This window comes from Carlito syrichta, unplaced genomic scaffold (assembly GCF_000164805.1).
Source record: "Carlito syrichta isolate Samal-C Ts95f unplaced genomic scaffold, Tarsius_syrichta-2.0.1 Scaffold302417, whole genome shotgun sequence".
NCBI classification, from domain to species: domain Eukaryota; kingdom Metazoa; phylum Chordata; class Mammalia; order Primates; family Tarsiidae; genus Carlito; species Carlito syrichta.
The window spans coordinates 15,811-40,175 of NW_007246513.1; the positions used below are offsets into that span (position 1 = coordinate 15,811).

The window sequence follows — 24,365 nt, forward strand, 5'->3', positions numbered from 1 at the left end:
TCCGAGTAGCCGGAATTACAGGCATGCGCTACCACGCCCGGCTGATTTTTTTGATTTATTGTAGAGATGAGGTCTCGCTGCCCAGGCGGGTCTCGAACCCGCGGGCTCAGGCAATCCACTCACCTCAGCCTCCCAAAGGCGCAGGATTACAGGCTGAGCCACCAAGCCCGGCTCAGATATATACTTTTAAAGTGATTTTTTTTTTGAGTTAGAGTCTCACTCTGTTGCCCAGGTTAGAGTGCAATGACACAGTCAGAGCTCACTGCAGGCTGAACCTCCCGGGCTCAAGCAATCCTTCTACTTAAGCCTCCTGAGTAGCTGGGACTACAGAAGTGCGCCACCACGCCTGGCTAATTTTTTGATTTTTTTTGTATAGAGGAGGTCCCACTATGTTGTCTAGGCTAGTCTTGAACTCCAAGGCTCAAGCAATCCTCCCACCTCAGCTTCCCAAAGTGCTGGGATTATAGGTGTAAGCCACTGCGCCTGGCCTAAAGAGATTGTAAAATCCTAGTTCTATCCCTATTTTGACCAAAAGTTACACCTAACAATATGCATATGGATATCTGAAATACTGAAAAAAGCAATGTTCACAAAGAATCCATTATTATAAGAATGAAACCAAGACTTTTCATGTTCCAGAGGTCACCTGGAGCTAGTCAAATACTCCACTGCCCATGGGTCACAGGAAACAACCTCTTTCTACCATTAAAAATTCTAAAACCAGCTGGGCTCGGTGGCTCAGCCTGTAATCCCGCGCCTTGGGAGGCTGAGGTAAGTGGATTGCCTGAGCCCGCGAGTTCGAGACCTGCCCGGGCAACTTGGCAAGACCTCATCTCTACAATACATCAAAAAATCAGCCGGGTGTGGTAGCGCGCACCTGTAATTCAGGCTACTCGGAAGGCTGAGGAGGAAGGATCGCCGGAGCCCAGCAGGTCGAGGCTGCGGTGGCCAGGAGCGGCCACTGGACTCCAGTCTGGGCGACAGAGTGAGACTCCAACTCAAAAAAAACCCAAAAAAACAAAAAAAACTAAAACCCCAGGAAAGGATGATAATGGGTTGAAGGAAGTGAGACTGCAGCAATTACATTTACTAAATGGTTAAGAAGTCAAAGTCAATTCAAAAACAAAGTTTCTACTACAAAGTCCTCTCCTAACCTAGTAAAACAACCTAGAAAGGCCACTCACACCTTGTGAGGTCATTAATATTTAATGAGTAGGTCACTATACTGGCTAAGAAACCCACCACACAGAACGCTTCCGTTTCTTTTAGTCTGTTTTCTTTACTGTGTTTTGTTATGGTACTGTCAGAAAATCAAGGCAAGAACTAGAATCAGTTTCTAGCAAATCAAGTGTTCATCTCAAATTACGTCTATTTCACACTTTATAGCAAGGGTGATGCTACTATGAGAAAAGGTAAAAGTTCTCCAAACAGGTTAGGAAAGATCTTTGTTCATACTTTCTTTTTTTAAAGGCTAAGTAAATTTGCAATTTCTAGTTCATCTTAAAAACCTTACAACTCAACTTATAGAGACACAAATATAAATGTTTTTAGTGCATCCTTGTTTATAATGGCTAAAAATTGGAAACAACCTAAACATCTAACAGTAGGAAATTGGTTAAATTATAATACATCTGGTGTACACATACATGATGAAATTCTATTCAGCCATTAGCAATGATAACAGAGGTGGATATACACTAAAAGAGAAAGCAGTCCTCAACGTCTTTTTTATATCATTTTTAGTTCATACTAAACAGTATGTGTTGTTTATCAGCTGATTTCTAAAATGCTTTTTTTAATGTGTGTGTGTGTGTGTGCATACACACACACCAAAAAATAGTCTGGAAGGAAATATATGCCAAAACATTTAGAACTTAAATATTCTAGTTTATTTTTAATATCTTTATTTCCTAAAGCTTCCCCAAATTTTTTTTTTTTGAGAAATAAAACTGATCACGAGTAAGTGAACTAAAGAAAGCTACTATGAAACCAAGTGATGTCTTCAGTTATTTCTAACTTCAAGACGGAGCCTGAAAAAAAGTACTCATCCTGCCAGTAAGATTTTCAGAACTATTTTGCCTTAAGACCATCTAAAGCTGCTTCAGTTGCAATTCACTTGCACTGAGCAGGCCAATGACAACTTTAAATTATATTAAAAGAGAGCCCCTATTGAATCCAGGTGAATGTACCTTCTGTGTTTACATATAAAACATTTCATATGCTACAATCATCAAATCAGCCGGGTGTGGTAGCGCGTGCCTGTAGTTCTGGCTACTCGGAAGGCTGAGGTGGAAGGATCGCTGGAGCCCAGCAGGTCGAGGCTGGGAACTGCACTCCAGTCTGGGCGACAGAGTGAGACTCCAACTCAAAAAAAAAAAAAAAAAAAAAAAAAGTAAGAGCGATACATTGTTTTCAAAGAAGCTTTGGTTTCTATCTTCTGCGGATCCAAACCAGTCTTCTCACTACTGGGAAGGCCTAGGGGTATCTCAGAATCCACAGATGGATCAGGATTTTTCACATTGAGGGTGAAGTCCACTGGTGGGCAGCAACCAGCATAAGAAGAAAATGCAGTGCCACACAGCAAGAATAATTGCTCTGTGAAGCTTTTTTTCAATTATTCACAAATTTATTTGGTATGTATTGGGTCACAAAATACAATACTTCTATGGGGCAGGGTCACAAAAGTTTGAAACTTATTATCATCTATCTTAACACTGCCAGCCATCAAAGCAGTCTGCTTTATGGAGCAAACCATTATTTACTTTTACTTTTAACCCACAAGGCATAAAACTAAATTTTAAGTCTCTAGCAGTACTTTAAGATATACACAGGAAGCCGGGCTCGGTGGCTCAGCCTGTAATCCTGCGCCTTTGGGAGGCTGAGGTGAGTGGCCTGAGCCCGCGGGCTCGAGACCTGCCTGGGCAGCGAGATCTCATCTCTATAATAAATCAAAAAATCAGCCGGGTGTGGTAACGCATGCCGGTAATTCCGGCTACTCGGAAGGCTGAGGCGGAAAGATCGCCAGAGCCCAACAGGTCGAGGCTGCAGTGGCCGGGAGCGGCCACTGCACTCCAGTCTGGGCGACAGAGTGAGACTTCAACTCAAAAAAAAAAAAGATATACACAGAAGTAAAATCATTTTTGCCTCCTAAAAGCAAAAATCTGAAATAGAAAAAAAAAAAAAAAAAAATATATATATATATATATATATATATATATATATATTCCCGACTTGGTTGAAGCTTTTTAATATCAGGTTGCTTGGAAATAAAAGCCACTACTTGATGAAGGGCTTTGAAAATTGAAATTGTAAGGCTGGGTGCAGTGACCCACACCTATAATCCCAGGGCTTTGGGAGGCTGAGGCAGGAGGACTGCTTGAGGCCATGAGTTCCAAAGCAGCCTGGGCAACACAAGATCCCGTCTCTATTCAAAAAAGAATCCTATTCTTATGACTCTGATTTCTTACAGACTCATCAACAGTTACAGTTACAGAGCTCATTTCCTTTTCTTTGAATTTTCTATTGAGGCTTAGTACTGACATTTGACCAGGTTATTTTCATGACAAATTTATATTATCGATGAAAAAGTGATGATCTGTGAAATAAAAACCCTTGCAAATTCATCAGCAAAAGCAAGATAAAGTTATGTTCAGGAATACTCTCTATAAAAAGTATGCAAAGGCAAGAATCCTGTCTTGAAGATCCATGTGAAGAGGGAAGATTCTAGGTTAGTTTAGGCAATAATAAAATCTACCATTATTTCCTTGTAACTGCAGCCATCTGAGTAAGACCCTGAAGAGAACCGTGATATACTCTATTTTGGAATCACCTATGGGCTTTGTAAAAAGGTGTTCATGCCAGGGTCCCAGTGAAGGACCATGCTGCCAAACAGCAGGGCAGAGGTCATCCTCCAGGTCCAACCACCGTGCAAACAAATGTATATACCCACTGTGTACAAGAAGACATTTCATTAGGGCTGCTTAATCGCCCAATAAATATCTACTGAGCTTGATCAAGAAAATGGTGGCAATACATGCACTGATAATGACGGTACACAGCTACTGCAGCGACAGGAATCCAGCAATGGACGCCAACTAGAATCACAAAAGGCTCCTGGACATGAAAGGTGTCTCAGCGAGGTCCAGAAGGATGAGCAAGATTTTTAACAGGCAGGGGATGACAAACTGGAGCAACAAAAGCAAAGTCAGCGAAGAAGGGTGGCGGGGCCCACAGCAGGGGGAGTTGGGAGGGAGAAACGATTCACAGGAGTCCTGGCTGGGTCACCAAGGACCACGAAGTCTGCAGGGACAGGTTCTGAGCATGTCAGACCTGCCCGGTCTACGCAGTGGAGAGTCGAGGGATCTGTGTGAGCGGAACAAGGCCAGGGAGCCTGAGGGCAGAGCCCTCCAGGGAAATTTCCTGATCCACCGACAGGAAGGAAGGAAGGCCGGCCGGCCGGCCAGGGAGGGCCGCGGACATGTCAAGGAAGGAGGGAATGCGCCACACCTCGGAGGGGAACGGAGGGGATTCCAGGAGATGAAGACAGCCCTCTTCCTCGGAGACCGTGCTGACACACGGCAGGGATCAGCACAAGTTTGCTGAATGGAAAGATCCCTGGCGAGCCTTGCAACGAGTCTGAGGGAGGTCGAGGAGGAAAGTGGGACCCAGTGAGGAGAGGAAGGAAGGCCAGTGAAGAAGTGCTGGCCATGGCTAAGAGTACCTGAAGGCATCAGGGCGCAGGGAGAGAGGGAAGGCACGCGAGGCTGAGCGGAAAGTGAAACGAGCACATCCGCCGGCGAGTACAAGAACCAGGGGATAGGAGAACCCGAAGCGATGAAGCAGCCGACTGGCCAAAGCTTCCAGGAGTCTTGAGAATGCAGAGCAGAAGGCGGAGGGACGTGCCATGCTCTTTGGCAGGAGGGACAGATATATATCAACTGAAGCAGAGGGCAGGGGAGCTTAAGTTCACTTTCTGAATGCAAAGGGCTCAAATGATACATCAAAGGCAAAGAACTCCTGGTCCCTTGGCTAGGCCTCCCTTTAATTTTATTTTTCCAGGGTGGGAAGTCATTTTAAAAGACAACCCATTTTAAATCCACAGCAGAAACTAAACAACTCGACAACCCATTTTAAATCCACGGCAGAAACTAAACAACTCTAGACTCTTTCCACAAATAACCTTTGGAAAGCCCCCCCCAGACAGAAATATTAATTACTGAGCCTCTCCGCTTCATAAAAATAGAACTATACGTATATTATTTAGAACCAGATGTTTTCTTAACGAGAAAAACAGATTAATGTATCTTATTTTCTGTCAAGTCCCAGCTTCCTCTCACCTCCATCTCCCCTTTCAATGGTGCTTTCAATTTATGTGAACCTTAAAATAAAAAGGAAATCTCACTCATAATATACACTCCACCCCAGAGTCATAATAGAGTTTATTTTCATTCAAAGGCTGCTGTAGAATCTGGATTAAATGCAAGCAATGATCTCAGCCAAGTCTACCAGAGCATCTAATGTAAAATTCCATGCTTCCAAGGTGTCCAGTAATTTCAGAAAGCTCCAGGTCTACGAATACTGGTGAGACCATAAGATTCTAGATTAATTCAGTGGGTTAATTAAAACTACCTTCTAAATAACCAAGGCAAGAAGGTGCAGGCGATAACTTTTCTATCTTCATGAATAAATAACAGCCTTTCTGTACCTCATTACCCTTGTAAGGTGAAATTGAACCACATAATGTGTTTTCAGTTCCTTCCTAACTGAAATACTCTATTATCGATCACTTCATTTTGTTGTAATTTTCAACAGGCCAAAAAATAATGCCCACCTGTAGAAAAAAATGTGCATTATACTATATGTATCTTCAGTACTTAACAGACTTTAACATTCGATAACAAACTGCTTGGGGTAGCTTAGTATGCTATGAATTAATGTATTTCAAACATTTCAAGGACTTAAACTATGAGCAAACTTTCTTAAAACGCACACTAAAAATCAGACTAACAGGACTGTTCCTCCATTTTGAATAGGTTTTTTTAAGAAGTTGATTTCAGAGTTAATTCGCTACATATACAGCCCTAACAGTTTTCGCAAAATAATCTGCCAATCAATGTGTCTCTTAGGAGGTAACTACTACCCTAAGAAAGATTAAAGATGAGAATGGGCTAGGTGCAGTGGCTCGCACCTGTAATCCCAGCACTTTGGGAAGCTGAGGCAGGGGGAATCACTTGAGGTCAGGAGTTTGAGACCACCCTGGGCAATATGGAAAGACCCTGTCTCTATTCAAATGAAATTTAAAAAATTGAGAATGGGCAAAAGCTAAGAGTTTAAATATCATTTTAAAAAATCACTCTAAATATTCCCATTATCATATAAATTCACACCATTAAAAAAAAAAATCACCTAATGTTCAGCTAATTCTGATCAGTTAAAACAAATGAATTTACAGAATCCTAATTTTATCTTATTTTATTAATTTTTTTTTTTGAGTTGGAATTTCACTCTGTCGCCCCGACAGGAGTGCAGTGGCACGCTCCCAGCCACCGCAGCCTCAACCTGCTGGGCTCCAGTGATCCTCCTGCCTCAGCCTTTCAAGGAGCTGGAACTATAGGCGCATGCTACCACGCCTGGCTCATTTTTTGATTTATTGTAGAGATGAGGTCTCGCCAAGTTGCCCAGGCGGGTCTCGAACCCAAAGCGCGGGATTACAGGCTGAGCCACCGAGCCCGGCTCAGAATCCTAATTTTAAAGACACATGGATTCCCTAGTGCTATTCTTTTATTTGTATTGCTCTCACATTCCCACTAAGTACATCCTTGGGATTTTAGTATTACGGGCATCAACAGTCTTCCCTTCTAGTATTGACGCGAAGAAGGCTGAAGCTGTTCTGGGTAAGTCACCTGTTAATCCCTACATCTTTTCACTCTTTATTTGATGTCACTTCACAATGGTCTAAAAAAATCAAAATGGTCTTGATAATCTATGTTAAAGTTACAAAAAAAAAAAATTGAGGGCCAGACACAGTGACTCATGCCTGTAATCCCAGCACTTTGGGAGGAGGAGGCAAGAGGACTGCTTGAGCCCAGGAGTTTGAGACCAGCTCAGACAACATAGCAAGACTTCATCTCTACAAGAAATTTTAAAAATTAACTAGGTGTGGCGGCACACACCTGTAGTCCCAGCTACCCAAGAGGCTGAGGCAGAAGTATCACCTGAGCCCGGAGTCCAAGCATGCAATGAGCCATGACTGTGCCACTCAACTCTGGCCTGGCCAAAAGAGTGAGACCCCAACTCAAAAACAAAAACCAAAACTGAAGTCTTTGTATTTTTAAAAGGTGTTGCTTTTATTTACTCAGGTAAAAGCACTTTTTATAAGGCATATATACCTATGTCCCAGAAGCCAGATTTACTTGGAAATTTTTAGGGCAATTTGCAAAGATATTAAGACTGAAAACGTTGTTCCATACAATTCAACCCAAAAACACCAGACCCTAAAAATGTAAATTTAACTAAGTTAAATCTAGGTAGTTTCTGCTGCCATCCAAATAACTGCCCAACATCAAAGAATGTCACGGCCTTCACACAGGCTCCGATAGCAAGATACAAACTGAAACATTATTTCACTTCTTGCTCCCACCGAAGAGAAAACTGGGCCTGACATAGCTATCAGCTAGCATGATTCATCTAGAATGGCTTGCTTAAAAAAATAACGGCAATAACCCTATCCTAGTAAATCATATTTCAGTTTAAAAGATCATCATCCTAAGACTTTGAAGTCATTCTGTGTAAGCCACTGGAGCTAAAATTCAAAGTCTCCAGTTCCAGCATCAGAGATTTGGGAAAAACCAAACCAAACCACTAGACCCCTATTTCTTCTTTGCTTTTTTCTTGCTAGAAATCTAAAATTGCTTTCTAACAAATACCATACCATAGCACTTACTTGGAAAAAACATGCTCCAGCTAAAAGATGCGGGGAAGGGAAATTATCCTTCTCTGTCCCTAGGATTCAAGAGAAGCCCAGGACCTAGGTGTCCCTGGACAGATTTAGCAAACACTCTGGAGGACTGTCTTCTCACTGCCACAGTCAGGAGCAGACTGCTCAAGAGGCCCCTCAGGGGTGCCACTCCCTCTCTGCCTCTTACCAGCTGTGTCTTTAGGCAAGTGCTGCAATCTTCCCAACTGAAAGGCGGAGATAATAAAACCTACTAACACGGTAGGAAGAACAATTTATACACACATAAATTAAGGTTTCTTTCTACGTGACTAGTCTGGCAGATCAACTCACATTCTTGAGCTTCACAGTGTCTAGGAAAGAGGCATGCACTATTCTCCATTTGACAGATAAGTGCCATTTACTTGTGGCATAGTTGAACTGAGTTAGTTCCAAGGAAATTCACCATGCTGGCCCTACCTTAGAATTAAATGTTAAAAATTAACATGCAGTAATGTTATTAATAAACTATTTTACTGTATAAATTACTAATGAAATAAAAATGAATTTTCATTTTCTGTTCTATACACAATTGTCAAAAAGCAGCCAAATGCCCCTACACTTGATTTGTTTGTGCTACAAACATAATGATCTATTCCAGTGTGAAATTCTCATTCTGCAGGGCTTAACGTCCACTTGGAAAGGGGTCCCCCGCCTTCTGCTTCTCCAGCTCTCCCTTTGTTCACCTGCCCTGGGTACCTGGAAATACCACCACTGGGAAGCACAGCACAAGAGGCTACTCGGGCAAATGTTCAGGAAGTGAGGCTGAAACTACTGGTTATAACATCTCACTAGTTGATGTGCCAGTGAGTTCAGATGGAAATGACCTGTAAAGACCTTAAATTACAGTGAAGACAATCTAGGCCATCCTTCAGACTAATGATTACAGAGCAGTTCAACAAGTGAACTTCTTTGGACAAGTAAGAACAAGATATATGACCCAGGAGGCTGAATAATAAGATGCTCTTTTCTTCTCATACCAATACACACATTTTAGAATGAGAGCAAAGGTCATTTTCTACAAACAACAATTAAAACAAAACAAAAACAGCCAAGGGAACATAGCAAGACCTTATCTCTACAAAAAAAAAATTTAAAAATTAGCTGAGCATTGGTGGCACATGCCTGTAATCCCAGCTACTCAGAAGGCTGAGGCAGAAGGATCACCTGAGCCCAGGAGGTCCAGGCTGCAGTAAGCCATGATCGTGCCATTGCACTCCCTAGCCTGGAGGAAAAAAAGGCAAAAAAAACCTAATACTAAGGTATCTGTCTTACTTACGAGATCAGAAATGTCTACCTTTTTTGAAAAACATGAAAATTTCTCTTTCTTTTTTTTAACCAAGAGATAAAAGCAATGAAAAGATGATAATTTATATTACTGTTCTCAGTATCAAAATTATAGATACAAGGAAAAAAGGCTAACAAAGACCTACTGAATCACTGAAATGATGTTAACATCATATAGCAGGATTTGTAGACACAAGTAAAGAAATACTGATGCTGATGAAAGTCATCTCTATATACTTTTCAAATGAATAGTCTTATAATTCAAAAGAATAATGGAAACTCAATTACTCTTAGTTTTATCATCAGGTATTCATGGTAGCCTCTAATCTTTGTTTTCTTTTATCACTCAGATTCCCCAATTATTACATTAAACAAAAGCTCAATTACTTTTCTGTTGATAATTTTTGTAAAAAGAAAAATAGCAAATAGGAAAAATTTTGAAGTGAGAAAGAAAGAGCTGGCTGGGAGCAGTGGCTCACACCTATAATCCCAGCACTTAGGGAGGCTGAAGAGAGAGGATTGCTTGAGCCCAGGAATTCGAGAGCAGCCTAAGCAGCATAGCAAGACTTTGTTTCTACACAAAAATAAGAAATAATAATTAGCTGGGTGTGGTGGTGCACGCCTGTAGTCCCAGCTACTGGGGAGGCTGAGATGGAAGGATTGCCTGAGCCCAGGAGGCCGAGGCTGCAGTAAGCTGTGATCTTGCCACTGCACGCCAGCCTGGCCGACAGAATGAGACTCTGACTTAAAAGAAAAGAAAAGAAAAGAAAAGAAAAAGCTACAGAAACTCAAGTCTACACATAGGAGTCTAATCTGCATTTCTTCATTAACTGTCCCTGCAAGAGTTCGACATGAGAGAGTTTCCCCCGTGGGGGAGTTTGGTTGCTGCTAAAGTCTGGATATAGGTCAAATCCTATTATCAGGAACTAATTAAAGCACAAATGATTTTGGTGCGTGCGTGTGAATTCTGCCCTGAGTTGTGAGCTGGGGCTTAGGAATCTCAGCTGTTGAGGTGTTTCTGTGACTGTGACGGCTGTGAAGCGCCAAACCTTGAGGTGCGTAATTCCAGACCAGCATCACTTTGATGGTTGGCTCCCTTTCCCCAGCATAGAGCAGCGCTCCCGCCGCACAGAAAACTCCTCAGGACACAGACTGGAGCGCCCTTTCTGGAAACCAAAAATCCCAGGAAACTTCCCGAGTGCCCCCTCCCCTGCAGCACCACAGGAATTCTTTTCAGAAAACAGAACGAAAAGCAAACACACTTAAAAATGGGATTGTGCACATATATACCTCAAATATTCTGCTTGCTTCAAGTCCTCTTAGAAGACATTTGAATTTAGGCAACAACATGTTTATCTTGAGAACAATTAATGGTCTATAAACTATCAGAAAATACGTTGGTATCAGAAATATAAAAAGAGGGTTCAGAGACTGGCTTTGAAAGGTCCATGAAACTACTGACACACAAATTTGTGTGTGTGTGTGTGTGTGTGTGTGTGTGTGTAAATATGTGCAGACATGTATTGTTTTGTTGAGGAGAGGGTACACAGCTTCCTCAAAGGGGACATGACTCAAAAAATAAAAAGGTTAAGATCACTATAATCAAGTAAGATCACTTTGATCTATTCTTTAAATTAAAAAATTTATTTTAATCACATGGCAGAAACTGGGTTATTTATCTTAAGCAGTGAAAACAACACACTTCCTACCTCTGTGTCCCAGGAATCCTGAAAGACAGGGTTTCTACTACTCCTTTTGGTCTGAGGGGGAAGATGGTTGTCTTCTTCGTTGCCATTCCTTCTCCTTTTCCTGAAATTAAATCACAAGGAGGAAAACAAATCCCAAATTAATCTTTTGGATACTTAAGCTATAAGCCACGACAACATATAAATTTGTCCTCTTGCTCAAGAAACTGTAATTCTCCATACAATATCCCAATAGGTTATAAGTTGGAAGTACACCATCCCTGGGCACCAAGAAAATATAAGACAGCTGCAGTAAGGTCAGGCTGAAATTAGTAGAATTCAATTCTGAAAAGAAGTCTGACAATTTAAAACGTCCATTGGGAATAAAGTAAGAACACAAAGTAGTTAATGACTTAAGCTTTTTCCACCTAATTAAGAGTTTCTATCTACATTCCCTGAAGTTACAATGCCAAGTCACTCAACTCTGCTTTCTTCCACACGACAACATTTAAGATAAGGGTGGCTACCTTTGCCCATCTGTCCTGAAAAACCCTATCAAAGCACCTCTTGGTCACATTGCCTCATTATTCTGGCTACACCAGCTAGCAGTATGACATAACAGTTACTTTACTAGATCGTTACTGGGAGATTATAGCACAAGCTGCTTAAAATGTCCAGATTTAAAGAAAAATCACACATCTTCTCAGACCAGTGTTCGCAGATGTGCAAGAGACAAAATTTGTATGTATTCTATGCAAGGCTGATGCACTGCCAAAGGGACTTCTAAGCTCCAGGTAGAAAACAAATTCACAGAGGTGTAATTTCAAGTCAAAATGCCTGGAACTGTACTGTTGAACATGCAGCCACTAGCCACATGTGGTTATTTACATTTACATGAACTAAAATTAACAATCCAGTTCCTGGGTCACACTAGCCCCAGTTCCAGTGTTCACTGGCCACCTGTAGCTTGTGGCTCTAGCGCACACAGAGCACAGGCCTAGCACTGCCAAAAGTTCTTCTGGACAGCACTCACTCGAGGTTCACATGTACAGGGCAGCAGGATTTATTACAACGAAAACTCTTAAAGGTTCAAATTTCTACAGTTAGTTAAGAGACAAAAGGCAAGTGAGAGGGCTATACAGTTTATGAAAAATATTTAAATCTGGAGGCCACAGTACCTTTGATACAATCACATGCTTTCTATGTGAGTAGGATGGCTTGTGGCAGCAGGCCTTGAAACCTAAAGGTTTTGAATTGAGGTTGAAGAATGGAGAAACTTTAAGCGATCACCCTGAGTTCCACTCCCTATGCTCTGCAATATTCCCAACAGGTATAGCCTTAAACTAGAGCATGGATCCCAGTTCAGGTATGAAATGAGAAAGAGTGACTGTGTGGTTCTGATAAAGCTTTAACCACCCTGCAGTGGGCTATACAATTTATCAAATTCTAAGACTCAGTTGTTTGTAAAATAACTGCTCCCTATCTTTCTCCCAGGAGATCAGATCTTACTTGCATATTACTTTGAAGTACTTGGAGATTAAAAAATAGATGAATAGCAAGTTTTGATAATCATTGAATGGACGTGCTATTATCATAGGTTCGAGCCAATAAACTGCAACTTTCATCCTGACACCATCAGAGAATTTGCGTGGGAGTGTGCTGCAGAGGCAAAGCAATGTCTGAGGAGAAGCCAGTTGACGCCCAAGGAGAAATTCACTGAGTGGCAGTTGTTGGTCCCTGAACTCTCATTTTATCGGTGTGCCAACAGCTTTGGGCTGCTGAGTCACTCTAATCAAACTCATGACTCTGACCAAAATTTGCCACTTCCTCATTTATAATGGGGGATATGGAGCTTTCCAGGGACACGACTATGAATGCCAAGGAGGCTGCATAGCAGCAAGAGTGTAAGAACGAAAACGATGAGCTGGTTTTGCAGATTCCACCTAATCTCTAGGAAAGTCACATAGTATCATAGGAAAGCATTCCGGCCTCATAATCAGTTGATTTCTCAAGGTACCAAAATTATCTCTTTAGCCTGCTGGTGGCCCTCTCCTTTGGATGGCACTAAAATTAAGAATGATCCCAAGTTATTCTTCATTCTCCTTTTTCTAGGCTCTCAGCAGATTCCATCCTTGAAACAGACTTCTTTCAACAACATTGTTCATAATTGGCAAGATTACAGCTTCATGCTTATCTGTATCAGTACAATCAGATTATAGCTTTTGGTATTAATGCCATAGACCACGTCATAATTTTAGCAGGCACCCTATAATTGATTATATTCTCCCAAGGCCACCCAGGTATGGATTATTGTTTAGCATCTGTTACTTCTAAGGATGGCTGATTTCATCACTTTCATCATTTCATTTCTCTCCAACCTTCCTGTCATCCCCTAAAGCAGTGGTCCCCAACCTTTCTGGCATCAGGGACCGGTTTCATGGAAGATAATTTTTCCATGAATGAGAGGGGATGATTCAAGTGCATTACATTTACTGTGCACATCAGTGGCAGCATTCAATTCTCATAAGACCATGCAATCTTAGATCCCTCACATGTCCAGTTCACAACAGGGTTTGTCTCTAATAAGAATCTGATGATCTGGCCAGGCTCAGTGGTTAAGCCTGTAATCCCAGCACTTTGGGAGGCCGAGGCGAGTGGACTGCCTGAGCCCGCGGGTTTGAGACCAGCCCCAGCAACTTGGCGAGAACACATCTCTACAATAAATCAAAATTTAGCTGGGTGTGGTAGCGCACGCCTTTAGTTCTGGATACTTGGAAGGCTGAGGTGAAAGGATCACCGGAGTCCAGCAGGTTGACGCTGGGGAGGCCGTGAGCGTGCCACTGCACTCCAGCCTGGGCAACAGAGTGAGACACCAACTCAAGCAAAAGTAATAATAATATGATGATCTGACAGGAGGCAGAACTCTGGTGGTAATGCTAGTGATGGGGAGCAGCTGTTAATATAGATGAAGCTTCGCTGGCTTGCCACTCACCTCCTGCTGTGCGGCCCCATTCCTAACAGGCCATGGACCCCTGCCCTAGAGAATGAGGCATAGAAATAATCTTTTTTGGGGGGGGAGGGGGGTTTTACTCTGTCACCCAGACAGGAGTACAGTGACAAGTTCACAGCTCACCACAGCACTGACCTCCTAGGCTCAGGTGATCCTTCTGCCTCAGCTTCCTGCATAGCTGGGACTACAGGCATGCACTACCACACCTGGCTAATTAAAAAAAAAAATTTTGTGTGGAGACATGGTCTTGCTTATGTAGATACATGTTGCCTATGCTAGTCCTGAACTCTTGGGCGCAAGCAATCCTCCAGCCTCAGCCTCCCAAAGTGATGGGATTATAGGGGTGCGATATCACGCTCAGCCAAAAAAATCACCTTAAAATTATGAAGACTAGTGATTTTCAAACTTTTAAAAATTTTTTTAAGTAACAACTCTTTTTACTTACAGGGGAAAAAAACCTCCCTCTCTCTATATATAAGATAAATAATCTGTCTCATCACACACCCATCCGTCTACGGTCATGTAGTCCACCATGGGACAGTTTAAAAAAAAAAAAAATCCTGGACCAAGCCTTCATCTTAAAATTGAAGAAACAGTTCCAGGAAGGAGAACTGACTTGGAGACAATGAGATGACTGGAGCTGGCAGAGCTGGTTCATCACACTCCATGAAACACAGGCAAGAAAAGCCTGTCCAAATAAAATAACTTCTTTAAAAGAAGTTTTCAGTATAAACATGTTGAGATTGTTTGTGTTCTAGATAAAAGGAGTCTACTACCAGTATAAACATATTCAGATTACTGTGTACAAGGAACTTTTTTGGTAGGAATTATTTGGACTTTTTCAGATACATGAGACACCCCACGAGAATATCACAAGTATCAACTGGGGTTGGGAAGGAATAATACGGCAGTCAGACCAGGTTTACTAAACCTAAAGATCTTGCTCCTAATTCTGATGGCATGTCTATAATTGGGCCCCCAATTTCAAATTTAGTCCACTCTTCTTTTCTATACAAATAGAGGCTGTATGCCCCATTTGTATGACCCAAATCAATAATCCAAGGAATCCAGTTTGAGGAACTCTGGAACCAAACAACCTCAGGATGCTTTTCAGAACCCCGATCCCATGAAAAAACGACTTCAGCAAAGGGTCCTTGTGAAAAGACTGCCAATTACATGCAGAGTCAATAAAAACAAGAAAAGAATCTAGCACCCTCCACCAAGGCAATCTTATCCATCCTGCCCATTTATGCATGAGACCATAGTGGAATCAAGGAAACAGACATGAACTTAATGAGACCCCAGTAAATCAAAGGAGCTCTCTCAATCTGTTTCCTCATCATAAAAATGAATGTGTTGGACTTGCTGAGTTACAGATTTTCACTTCAGGCTCCACGATAAGTGATTTTTCTACTTTGAAATAAAACGAATCCTCTTCATTCTGGAGTAACTCATCCCAACATTCTCCTCCCCAACTTCTCCCGTGGGAGAATAAGAGGGAGGAGGGAAAAAAAAGTCTCAGCTTGGTCTGGACTCTACATGTCAAGCACAAAAACCCGAACTAGGTCTGCGTCCTGAAGCCAGGCCCTGCCGGGGAGGGAGTTGAGCGCATCGCGATACAAATCCTACCTCCCGCCTTCGGAGCCAAACGGCTCCACATCCAAACAGTTTAGAATCCTGCCTGTCCTTTCTGCCACAGTCAAGAGAGGACTCACAACCCACTTTGATCACCTGCCGGTCTGTGTTCACAACCGTTTAGGGCACAAGCTCCTCGGCCTAACCCGATCCTTCCCTGCCGTGGGGTTCAGCCCAAGCCTTCCGTCTGACCCTGGGGAGCCGGCAGCTCCCCGCCCCGCGCCCTCAGAGAAGTCCTAAGGGGCTCCCTTTCCAAAATCAGACATTTCCCCCATCCCCCCACCCTCCTAAATTTAGGACAGGGAAGCTTTAGGGACAGCGCCTCTCTTCCCGCACCAGCCTGACTTCATTCCAAATAGGAAAAGGCGGAAAGAAAACAAAAAGACGGAGGGGCGGGAGAACTGGACCCGGAAAGTCACCCCTCCAGCTACCCACAGGGACCAGGTGTCCGATCGCTCGGGCATCCCTCTTCTCTCCTCCTGGGCCGCCGAGGACCCCCGATAAAGCCCCGCAGGGTCCGCGCTTGCCCGGACCCCCGCTTCGCGCGCCCCCTCGGCTCCGTCCCCCAGGTCCTCCGGCGAGGGGCTGGAAAGGAAAGGGGTCCGGGTCCCTCACCTGGGGCGGAGGCGCTCGCTCATGGCAGCTGGTGGAGGGGAGCGAGGCGGCGCCGCTCCGCGACGAGAGGGCACGCAGGGGGTCGCGTTTCGGCGGCCGCCACGCCCACCCCCTCGGGCCTTGGCTCTCGCGGCCGCTCGGGTGGACGCAGCCGGCGGCGAGTACCCCTCGGTGGGACCCGTACCACCGCTACTTCCGGCGTCTCCTCCGCGCCCCCCCATGTCGCAGCCGCCGGGGCTCCGCCCTCGTGCGGCTGCGCACTGGCGCGAGCTCGCCGCGCCGACCGGTAACCCCGCCCACAGGAAGAGGCGGGCTCGGAGGGGGAGGAGCGACGGGGAGTTTCTGGGCGAGGGGACCTCTCCGGGGGTGGCCCAGGCGTTCGCCTGTTCGCAGCCACAGGAGGACGGGCGTAAAAGCCAAGCCAGGCTTAAAATCAGTTCAGACTTGCCATGATAACACGATACAAGTATTCGAGTTAAACCTCTGTGGGATAACTCTTTTCAAAAAAATAGGCGAGACCCGTCAGGCAGTGGTGTAGTCGGCCTGCCGCGGGGTCCTGGGGCCGGGGGTGGGGCAGGCGCTGGCGGGCTCCCCCGGGGGGCTCGTCGCGGGGGCTTCCCGGGCTTTCGGAGCTTGAGAGGTGAGGACCGTGATCTGCGGGGAGCCTCCGGGGCGGGGCTGGTTCCACGGCCCACAGGGGGGCGGTACTCGGGCGGGAGGGGAGTGGGTCGGGGCCGGGGCCGGCGGAGGGGCTTCCCGGAGCCGCGGGACGAGCCCCCGGCCCCTCGGCGGGGAAGCCGGACCCAGACCCGGGGCTGCCCGGCGGTCTCCACCCGCTCGGCTGGGAGAGACCGGACGGCTCCGGGAAGAAAGAAGGATGCGGGGAGGCGGGAGGGGCGGCTGCCAGGCGCCGGGAGGAGGGCGGAGACGAGCATCCCCGTGAGCTCCGCGCCGGGCCCGGAAGGAAGGTAACCCCGGCCCCGGGTTTAACTCGCCAGGAACCTCCCGGGGAGCTGCCGAGCAGACGACCCAGTTACTGCGTTTGCGTTTGGCGACACGGACTCGCCGTGTGTGCTGTCGAGTAACCTCTGATCGTGTCTCACACAGGCTGACGTTTCCATTCCATCCTGCCACACTTGGGAACGGCGATCGGGAAAGCATGGGGATCCGGGAGAAACAGCCGCAAAAGTAGTGTCCTCCTGGAGGCGCTCGGGTAAGAAAACTGGCACCCACGTTTAAGACATTACCGTGTCGGCCGGACGCCGTGGCTCAGCCTGTAATCCCAGCACTTGGGGAGGCTGGGGCGAGAGGACTGCCTGAGCCCGGGGTTTGGAGACCAGCCCGGGCAACCTGGCGAGACCTCGTCTCCACAGTAAATCACAGAAATCAGCCGGGCGTGGTGGCATGCGTCTGTAGTTCCACCTACTTGGAAGGCTGAGGCCGAAGAATCGCCGGAGCCCAGCAGGTCGAGGCTGCGGTGACTGTGAGCCTGCCCCTACCCTCCGGAGTGAGACTCTGACACGCACACACAAAAGACATTACGGTCTGAGCGTGGAGAATGTGGAGAGAGCTTTCTGGTAGATCGCACTTAATCAAGTGCAAGACCGAATACGGTGAGGCAGAAGCGTTTCGCAGAAGTCTCATGCCTTCTCCAAAGTGACTAGCCGGCCAGGCACGGTGGCTCAGGCCTGTAATCCCAGTACTCTGGGAGGCTAAGGCGGGAGGATTGCCTGAGGCCAGGAGTTCCAGATCAGCCTAGGCAGCATAGCAATACCTCTTCTCTCCAAAAATAAAAAAAATTAGCCTGGCATAGTGGCGTTCTCCCACAGTCCCAGTTCCGCGGGAGGCTGAGGCGGAAGGATCACCTAAGCTCAGGAGGTCGAGGCTGTTGTGAGCCATGATTGTACCACTGCCCTCCAGCCTGGGAAACAGAGTGAGACCCCGACTCAAATACATACATACATACGTATCTAGCCGAAGGCCCGTGGACTGACTTCAGTTATGTGTGTTTTTGTGATTAAACGGTCCCTAGCTTTCATGTGTGTCAATGTGTACCTCCAAATAGTGTAAGGATAATCACTGTAGTCTGTTAGCAGAAAACAGTTTTTTGATGACTTGATGCAGGATAAAGTGGGTTGGTTGCTGTGATACATGGGTGACAAGATTAGATCTGTTTATTTTGTAAATGGTTTCAAAGTCTCACCTTTTGAATATGTCATAGTCCGAAAATATCCTTAGTCATAGTACTGGATGATGATAATATTTGCATGTTTATGTCGAGAAATCATTCAACAAGTACTGTATGGCCAGGCCAGTGCTAGGTTTTTAGACTACAGCTGTGCACAGACTAGATGTTCCTTGCCCTATAGAACTTTATAGAGAGAATAAGAAATGGAAAAAAGGAAAAAGCTTTCAACTGAGCTTTGGAATTAAATATGTTCTTTTCCTGACTCTAGAGAATAATGGAAGAGATACAAAAGATACATGATATAAATATTTAAAATGTTCACATGGTATATATTTAACAAACATATCAAACTAAAAAAAAGCCAATAATCTATTGTACTGCAAACTATAAGTAAAAAATTTGAGATGATGTCCCCTCCACATATATGTTTATTTGTTACTACAAATGCATTATGTATATATATTTATACACACACACACACACACACACACACACACACACACACGTATAGTATACATGCTTATTACTAATTTGTTATGTGTTTGTAGAGTTTTGTTTCTCAGGCTTAGGTTGGGGGAGTTCTGATATTCTTCTCTTGCACCCCAGTGGATCATCTGTCCGTAACTTTGGAAACCTCTTCTATAGTCAGTAACCTTTGGGACCTATCCTGAGTTTTTCATTCTTTACCACTCTGTCCTTGAATGATGTGTTCAGGGGTTTTTAAACAAGAGTTTAAAGGATTCAACTTTACGATGACCACTGTATACCTAATCCTGAATTGTGCTCCACATCTTTAAAATAAACAAACAAGAGTTTCTTTATACTCACGTGATATCCAGTTGACTTGCTATAACCTTGAATAGCAAACATTTTCTTCTGACAGGAATTTTATACTTCTTTTGACTAACCATTGATTTATTAGACATAAGTCTTTTGGCTTTGATCACTTTCTTGCTAGGGATGTTGAAAAATCTCTTTGTCTTTGATATTGATGGATTCCTTCAAGAAAAATGTAAGATAAGAAGCATAAATAGAACCAGGCCTTTTTTTTTTTTTTTTTTTAATTTTTGAGTCGGAGTCTCACTCCCTAAGCTGGAGTGCAGTGACACACTTACAGCCACCATAGCCTCAATCTGCTGGGCTCAGGTAATCCTTTTGCCTCCACCTTCCAAGTAGCTGGAACAAACAGGTGTGTACCACCTGGCCTGGCTAATGTTTTGATTTATTATAGCGATGAGATCTCACCAAGTTGCCCAGGCTGGTCTCAAAATCCACCTCCCAAAGTGCTGGGATTACAGGCATGAGCCGCTGCACCTGGCAGAACTATTTATTTTTAAAATCAAACCATGTCTTCTATTTTCTACCTCTGTTAGAAAAAAGAATGGATTGAAACAAAGTTTTAAAAATTTCCTTTGACCTTGCTGATTCCAAATGAATATAAAAGATACAACTCATAAGTAAAATATTTGTATTTACTCTACAAACGATATGCTCCTCATAATCTCACATTTACCTTTTTCAGGAAGAGGATGAGTGACACTTCATCTAGAATGGAAGTGTGTCCTTACTGTAAGAAGCCATTTAAACGATTGAAATCCCACTTGCCACACTGTAAGATGACAGGACTGACCAAACCCATTGATGGGAAAGTTTATCCGTTGAAGCCAGCTACCCTCCCACATGCTAAAAAAATGAAAGGGCCAATCAAAGGTTTGATTCAAGCTAAAGGGAGAGAGTTAGATAAAGCAAGTGAGGAAGGAGATGCTGAGATGATAAGGGACAAACCAGAACAGACAGTTAAGTCGATTCCACTGCCAGCTGTTAGTTTAGAAAGAACAAGCACTACAGAGGCAGGTGAAGATATCAAGAACCAAATCCATCTTTCCTTCCAAGTGTTAAAAAATACCAAGCCAAAGGCTGCTTTCCAGGGAGAAACTGTGGCTCAGGTTTATGCATCAGAGAACACCTCTCCTAAAAGAGAGCTTGCCAAAAATGTACCTAAATCAGGGGAAAGTAGTAGTAATCCTTCAGAAATGGAAGCATCTTTACTGGTTGGCTCAATGGACCCTTCTTTGTCAAATCAAGATAGAAAGTACTCCTCAGCTATACCTGATGATGTCCAGACCACCTCTGCTAGTCTGAAATTGGGCAGAAATGATCCCCAAAGAAAGGAGCTTCTAGTAAAATTACTAGATGTGCCTACTGGTGATTATCACAGTGTTCAAAAGAATCTCAGTGATGGAGTTAAAAGAGTAAGGTCATCATTATCAAGCAATGAGAGAGATTCTAAAGGCAGGGATCGCTTCTCAGGAGTTTCTACTGATGTTAGAGACACCGAGTCTCAGGAAAAAAACACAGACTCACTAATTTTAAGCCTTAAAATCAGCTCATTGGATAAAATCCAAGTAATGGAGAACCAAAAGAAAGGACTTAGCCTTGGAGTAGAGACATGTAGAGGCAAAGGAAACGCAGAGAAAAATGTGTTTGTGAAAGAAAAACAGGAATGGCCTGCCATGAGTGATGGCCCTGAGAACTTCAGAACTGCGGATTCAGCCACAGAGAAGAAATTTCAAGATGAAGGATCACATTTAAATTTGTTCATTTCAAGGGAGGCAGCTGATAACGAATTTCTTCCTGTGTCACAGTCAAGGAGTCAAAATCTTGCCTCTCTAGCTACAGAATTTTTTCAAGAGGAGAAAGCAGAAGCATTCAGTCATCAGGTCCCTGAGGTAAAGGCATTAATGGAGCAGAAGAGACAGGTTTCTCTGGAGCCTGAATCTGGTGGTCACGTCCCAGCATTGCACGCTGGCTGCCAGTGCCCTCTTCGTTCAGCCCAGCACCACACTGCTCATGCTGCAGCTGCTGACAGAAAGACCCTTCCCAGTTCCATGGGCCTGGAGTGGTTTCCAGAGCTCTATCCTGGTTATCTCAGGCTGGGGGTGTTGCCAGTGAAGCCTCCGTGTTGGGGTGGAATGGCCCAGAAGCCGCAGCTCATCGGTCCCCAGGGGGGGCGACTCTCGCAAGGTAAACCCTCTCATTTTAGTGTATTTTATTTTATTTATTTATTTATTTATTTTTGAGTTGGAGTCTCACCCAGACAGGAGTGCAGTGGCCATTCTCGGCCACCTCAGCCTCGACCTGCTGGGCTCTGCTGATCTTTCCACCTCAGCCTTCCAAGTAGCTGGAACTACCACGCCCGGCTAATTTTTGATTTATTATAGAGATGAGGTCTCGCCAAGTTGCCCGGGCAGGTCTTGAACCCTCGGGCCCAGGCAATCCACTCACTTCAGCCACCCAAAGGCACGGGATTACAGGCTGAGCCACTGAGCTCGGCAAACCTCATTTGATTGATTGATTTATTTATTGTTATTTTTGTTTTGTTTTGTTTTTTTGAGTTGGAGTCTCACTCTGTCGCTCAGACTGGAGTGCAGTGGCCGCTCCCGGCCACCGCAGCCTCGCCTGCTGGGCTCCGGCGATCCTTCCACCTCAGCCTTCCAAGTAGCCAGAAGTACAGGCATGTGCTACCATGCCCGGCTGATTTTTTGATTTTATTGTAGAGATGAGGTCTCGCCTGCGCAGGCGGGTCTCGAACCCGCGGGCTCAGGCAATCCACTCACCTCGGCCTCCCAAAGGCGCGGGATTACAGGCTGAGCCACCGAGCCCGGCAAACCTGCTCATTTTAAAGGGCCATCTAAAGTGCTCTGTGCCTTTTGAATTTATAAGGGCCGGAATGCTAATATTTTCATTCATTTAGCTTATTTTGACCTGGGTATTCCAGTGCCCGGCCCTTGTAATTGTTCTTGTTCCAGGGGTCAGTAGCAGTGTTTTAACGCTCTTTCTTTCCCTCCACCAAGAGTTGAAGGTTGGGCTAGAGCAGGTTGGTAGTATTGACAGCAGTTGTGTTTCTACATCGGGAGGAGGCATAGCCCGTAGAAATTGGATGGGTATTCAAGCTGAACAGACTCAAAAAAACCAGGAAGCCTTCAAAATACACCTAAATAGAACAAGTGCTGTGTTCAGAGTTCAACCAGGACCACATTTTGTAGGAAATGGGTTCTAGGTTGATGCTTAAATGCAACGTCTTGGAGTTTAGAGCAGCGAAGAAGGTTCAAGCAGAGCTGGTTTTGGAGTTGGTGACAGGACACAGTTAAAACTGGTCAAGTAAGAAGGGCAGGCAGAGTGGAGCGAGTGGTGGCGGTCGAGGCTCAAGAGGTGGACAGTGAAGGTCAAGGATGAGGGAAGGGGGCTGCGGCAGAGACTAAAGCTTTAGGGATCTACGCACTGCAAGTAGACAAGGACCCAAGAGTAGAGCCACAGACTGAGCCTCGAGACACGAGCCTGGGTAAGAAGGACTGGGGGGGAAAGGCTGGATGTTGACACTGATCTTGACTATGAGTCCAGCTCTTCGGAAGCTTCCCAGTGCTCCTTGCTCATGGCAGGAATAGGTTAACAAGAAGGTAGACTGAGGCCCGAGCACGAGCCAGGAGGTTCCTGAAGGTCATTTCGCGTAGCCTCACTTTTCTCTGCTGAGCTTCATCTTGGTTATTGGACTGCCTCTCGGGTTAAAATCCATAAAGTTTCTTAAGGTTTTCTAGGGGCAGATTAGCATAAAGTGAAGTAGCATTGTCTCTCTTGTGTAGTGATCGCTGGTGCTTTCAGGCTTATTTTGACAGGAGACCTGTGACAACTCAGAATGGGTTTGCACCTGAAAAACTGATATTATCTCTTCCGGAAGGGAGATGGTTTTTCCCTCTCTGGTATATTCTGCAAATGATCGCATAGTCACTAAACCCCTATTTGTCTGGTCTCAAAATGAATGTGTATTAAATAAAGAGCATTGCTAGCCAGAACTACATTTTCTTTTTTTTTTTTTGAGTTGGAGTCTCACTCCATCGCCCAGGCTGGAGTGAAGTGGCACGCTCACGGCCACCCCTGCTGGGCTCTGGCGATCCTTCCACCTCAGTCTTCCAAGTAGCTGGAACTAGAGGCATGCTACCATGCCTGGCTAATTTTTATTTATTTGTTGTAGAGATGAGGTCTTGCCAAGTTGCCTGGGCTGGTCTTGAGCCTGCGGTCTCAGGCAATCCACTCGCCTCGGCCTCCCAAAGTGCTGGGATTATACGCTGAGCCACCGAGCCTGGTCTACATTTTCTTTATAGGTACAAGTTTTTCTACAAACAGACCTAACATCTTGACCTTTTAGTACAAAACTGTAGTCTCAAGGTCAAGCTGCTTCTCCATAATAAACACAGACTTAATGATATTAACATTTGTGTTGCTCTGTGGTTTTCAGAGAGCTTCCATCTGTGTTTTCTTATTTGGGCCACACAGCTCTGAGGAGCAGGCAAAATGATTTTATCTCTGTTTTGCAGATGCTGAAACAGGCACAGAGAGGATAAGTGATTTGTCCAAGGTCATATTGCCCATAAATGGTGAGATGAAAGTAGAACCCAGGCTCTGGGCCTAGTTTAATCCTCTCCATTAAACTGTATGGTAGAAAATATACCATAACTAGAAACAGTGTTCACTGTCTCTCCATACTTTCTTTGTGTTTTTCCTTGCCATATACACACACTCAGCACCCCATGACAAATCTCTCTAGTAAGTTGAAGGACTTATTTTCTGCACTGTCTTTTGTAGTGCTAAGGAGTGTCTGATACATCCACTTTACATGAGAAAAGGGAGGGAACTAGCATGTATCAGTGGTGACTGTGACTGTGTCATTGTGCTGGATACATTACATATTATCTCATTTAGTCCTCATAACAGCGTTGAAGTGATATCACTGTCCCACTCTCTTATACACAAGAGCCTCAGACATCTTAAGTGACTTGCGACAAGTGAGAGTCAGGATTGAAATCCAGGTCTAAGCCGGGCTCAGTGACTCAGCCTGTAATCCCACGCCTTTGAGAGGCTGAGGTGAGTGGATTGCCTGAGCCCGTGGGTTCGAGA

At 44.7% G+C, this 24,365-nt stretch overlaps 2 protein-coding genes across 5 annotated transcripts in view; one reads left to right on the forward strand and one right to left on the reverse strand.

Moving 5' to 3' along the window:
- FAM104A (family with sequence similarity 104 member A) overlaps window positions 1-16,503 on the reverse strand; it is a 20,247-nt gene extending 3,744 nt beyond the window's left edge. Inside the window, exons 1-3 of one of the 2 annotated variants that reach the window (XM_008056609.2) lie at window positions 16,226-16,503; window positions 10,979-11,089; window positions 1,243-1,300 (exon numbers count right to left, since the gene is read on the reverse strand). In XM_008056609.2, the coding sequence (XP_008054800.1) occupies window positions 1,243-1,300; window positions 10,979-11,089; window positions 16,226-16,446 (390 nt within the window). In that variant the 5' untranslated portion in view covers window positions 16,447-16,503. The remainder of the gene's footprint in view (window positions 1-1,242; window positions 1,301-10,978; window positions 11,090-16,225) is intronic. The other variant, XM_008056610.2, reaches the window with a different exon arrangement.
- An 835-nt stretch (window positions 16,504-17,338) lies between these two features.
- CUNH17orf80 (chromosome unknown C17orf80 homolog) overlaps window positions 17,339-24,365 on the forward strand; it is a 16,639-nt gene continuing 9,612 nt past the window's right edge. For all 3 annotated transcript variants that reach the window (XM_008056612.1, XM_021711626.1, XM_021711627.1), the window contains exons 1-2: window positions 17,339-17,438; window positions 19,936-21,437. In XM_008056612.1, the coding sequence (XP_008054803.1) occupies window positions 19,943-21,437 (1,495 nt within the window). In that variant the 5' untranslated portion in view covers window positions 17,339-17,438; window positions 19,936-19,942. The remainder of the gene's footprint in view (window positions 17,439-19,935; window positions 21,438-24,365) is intronic.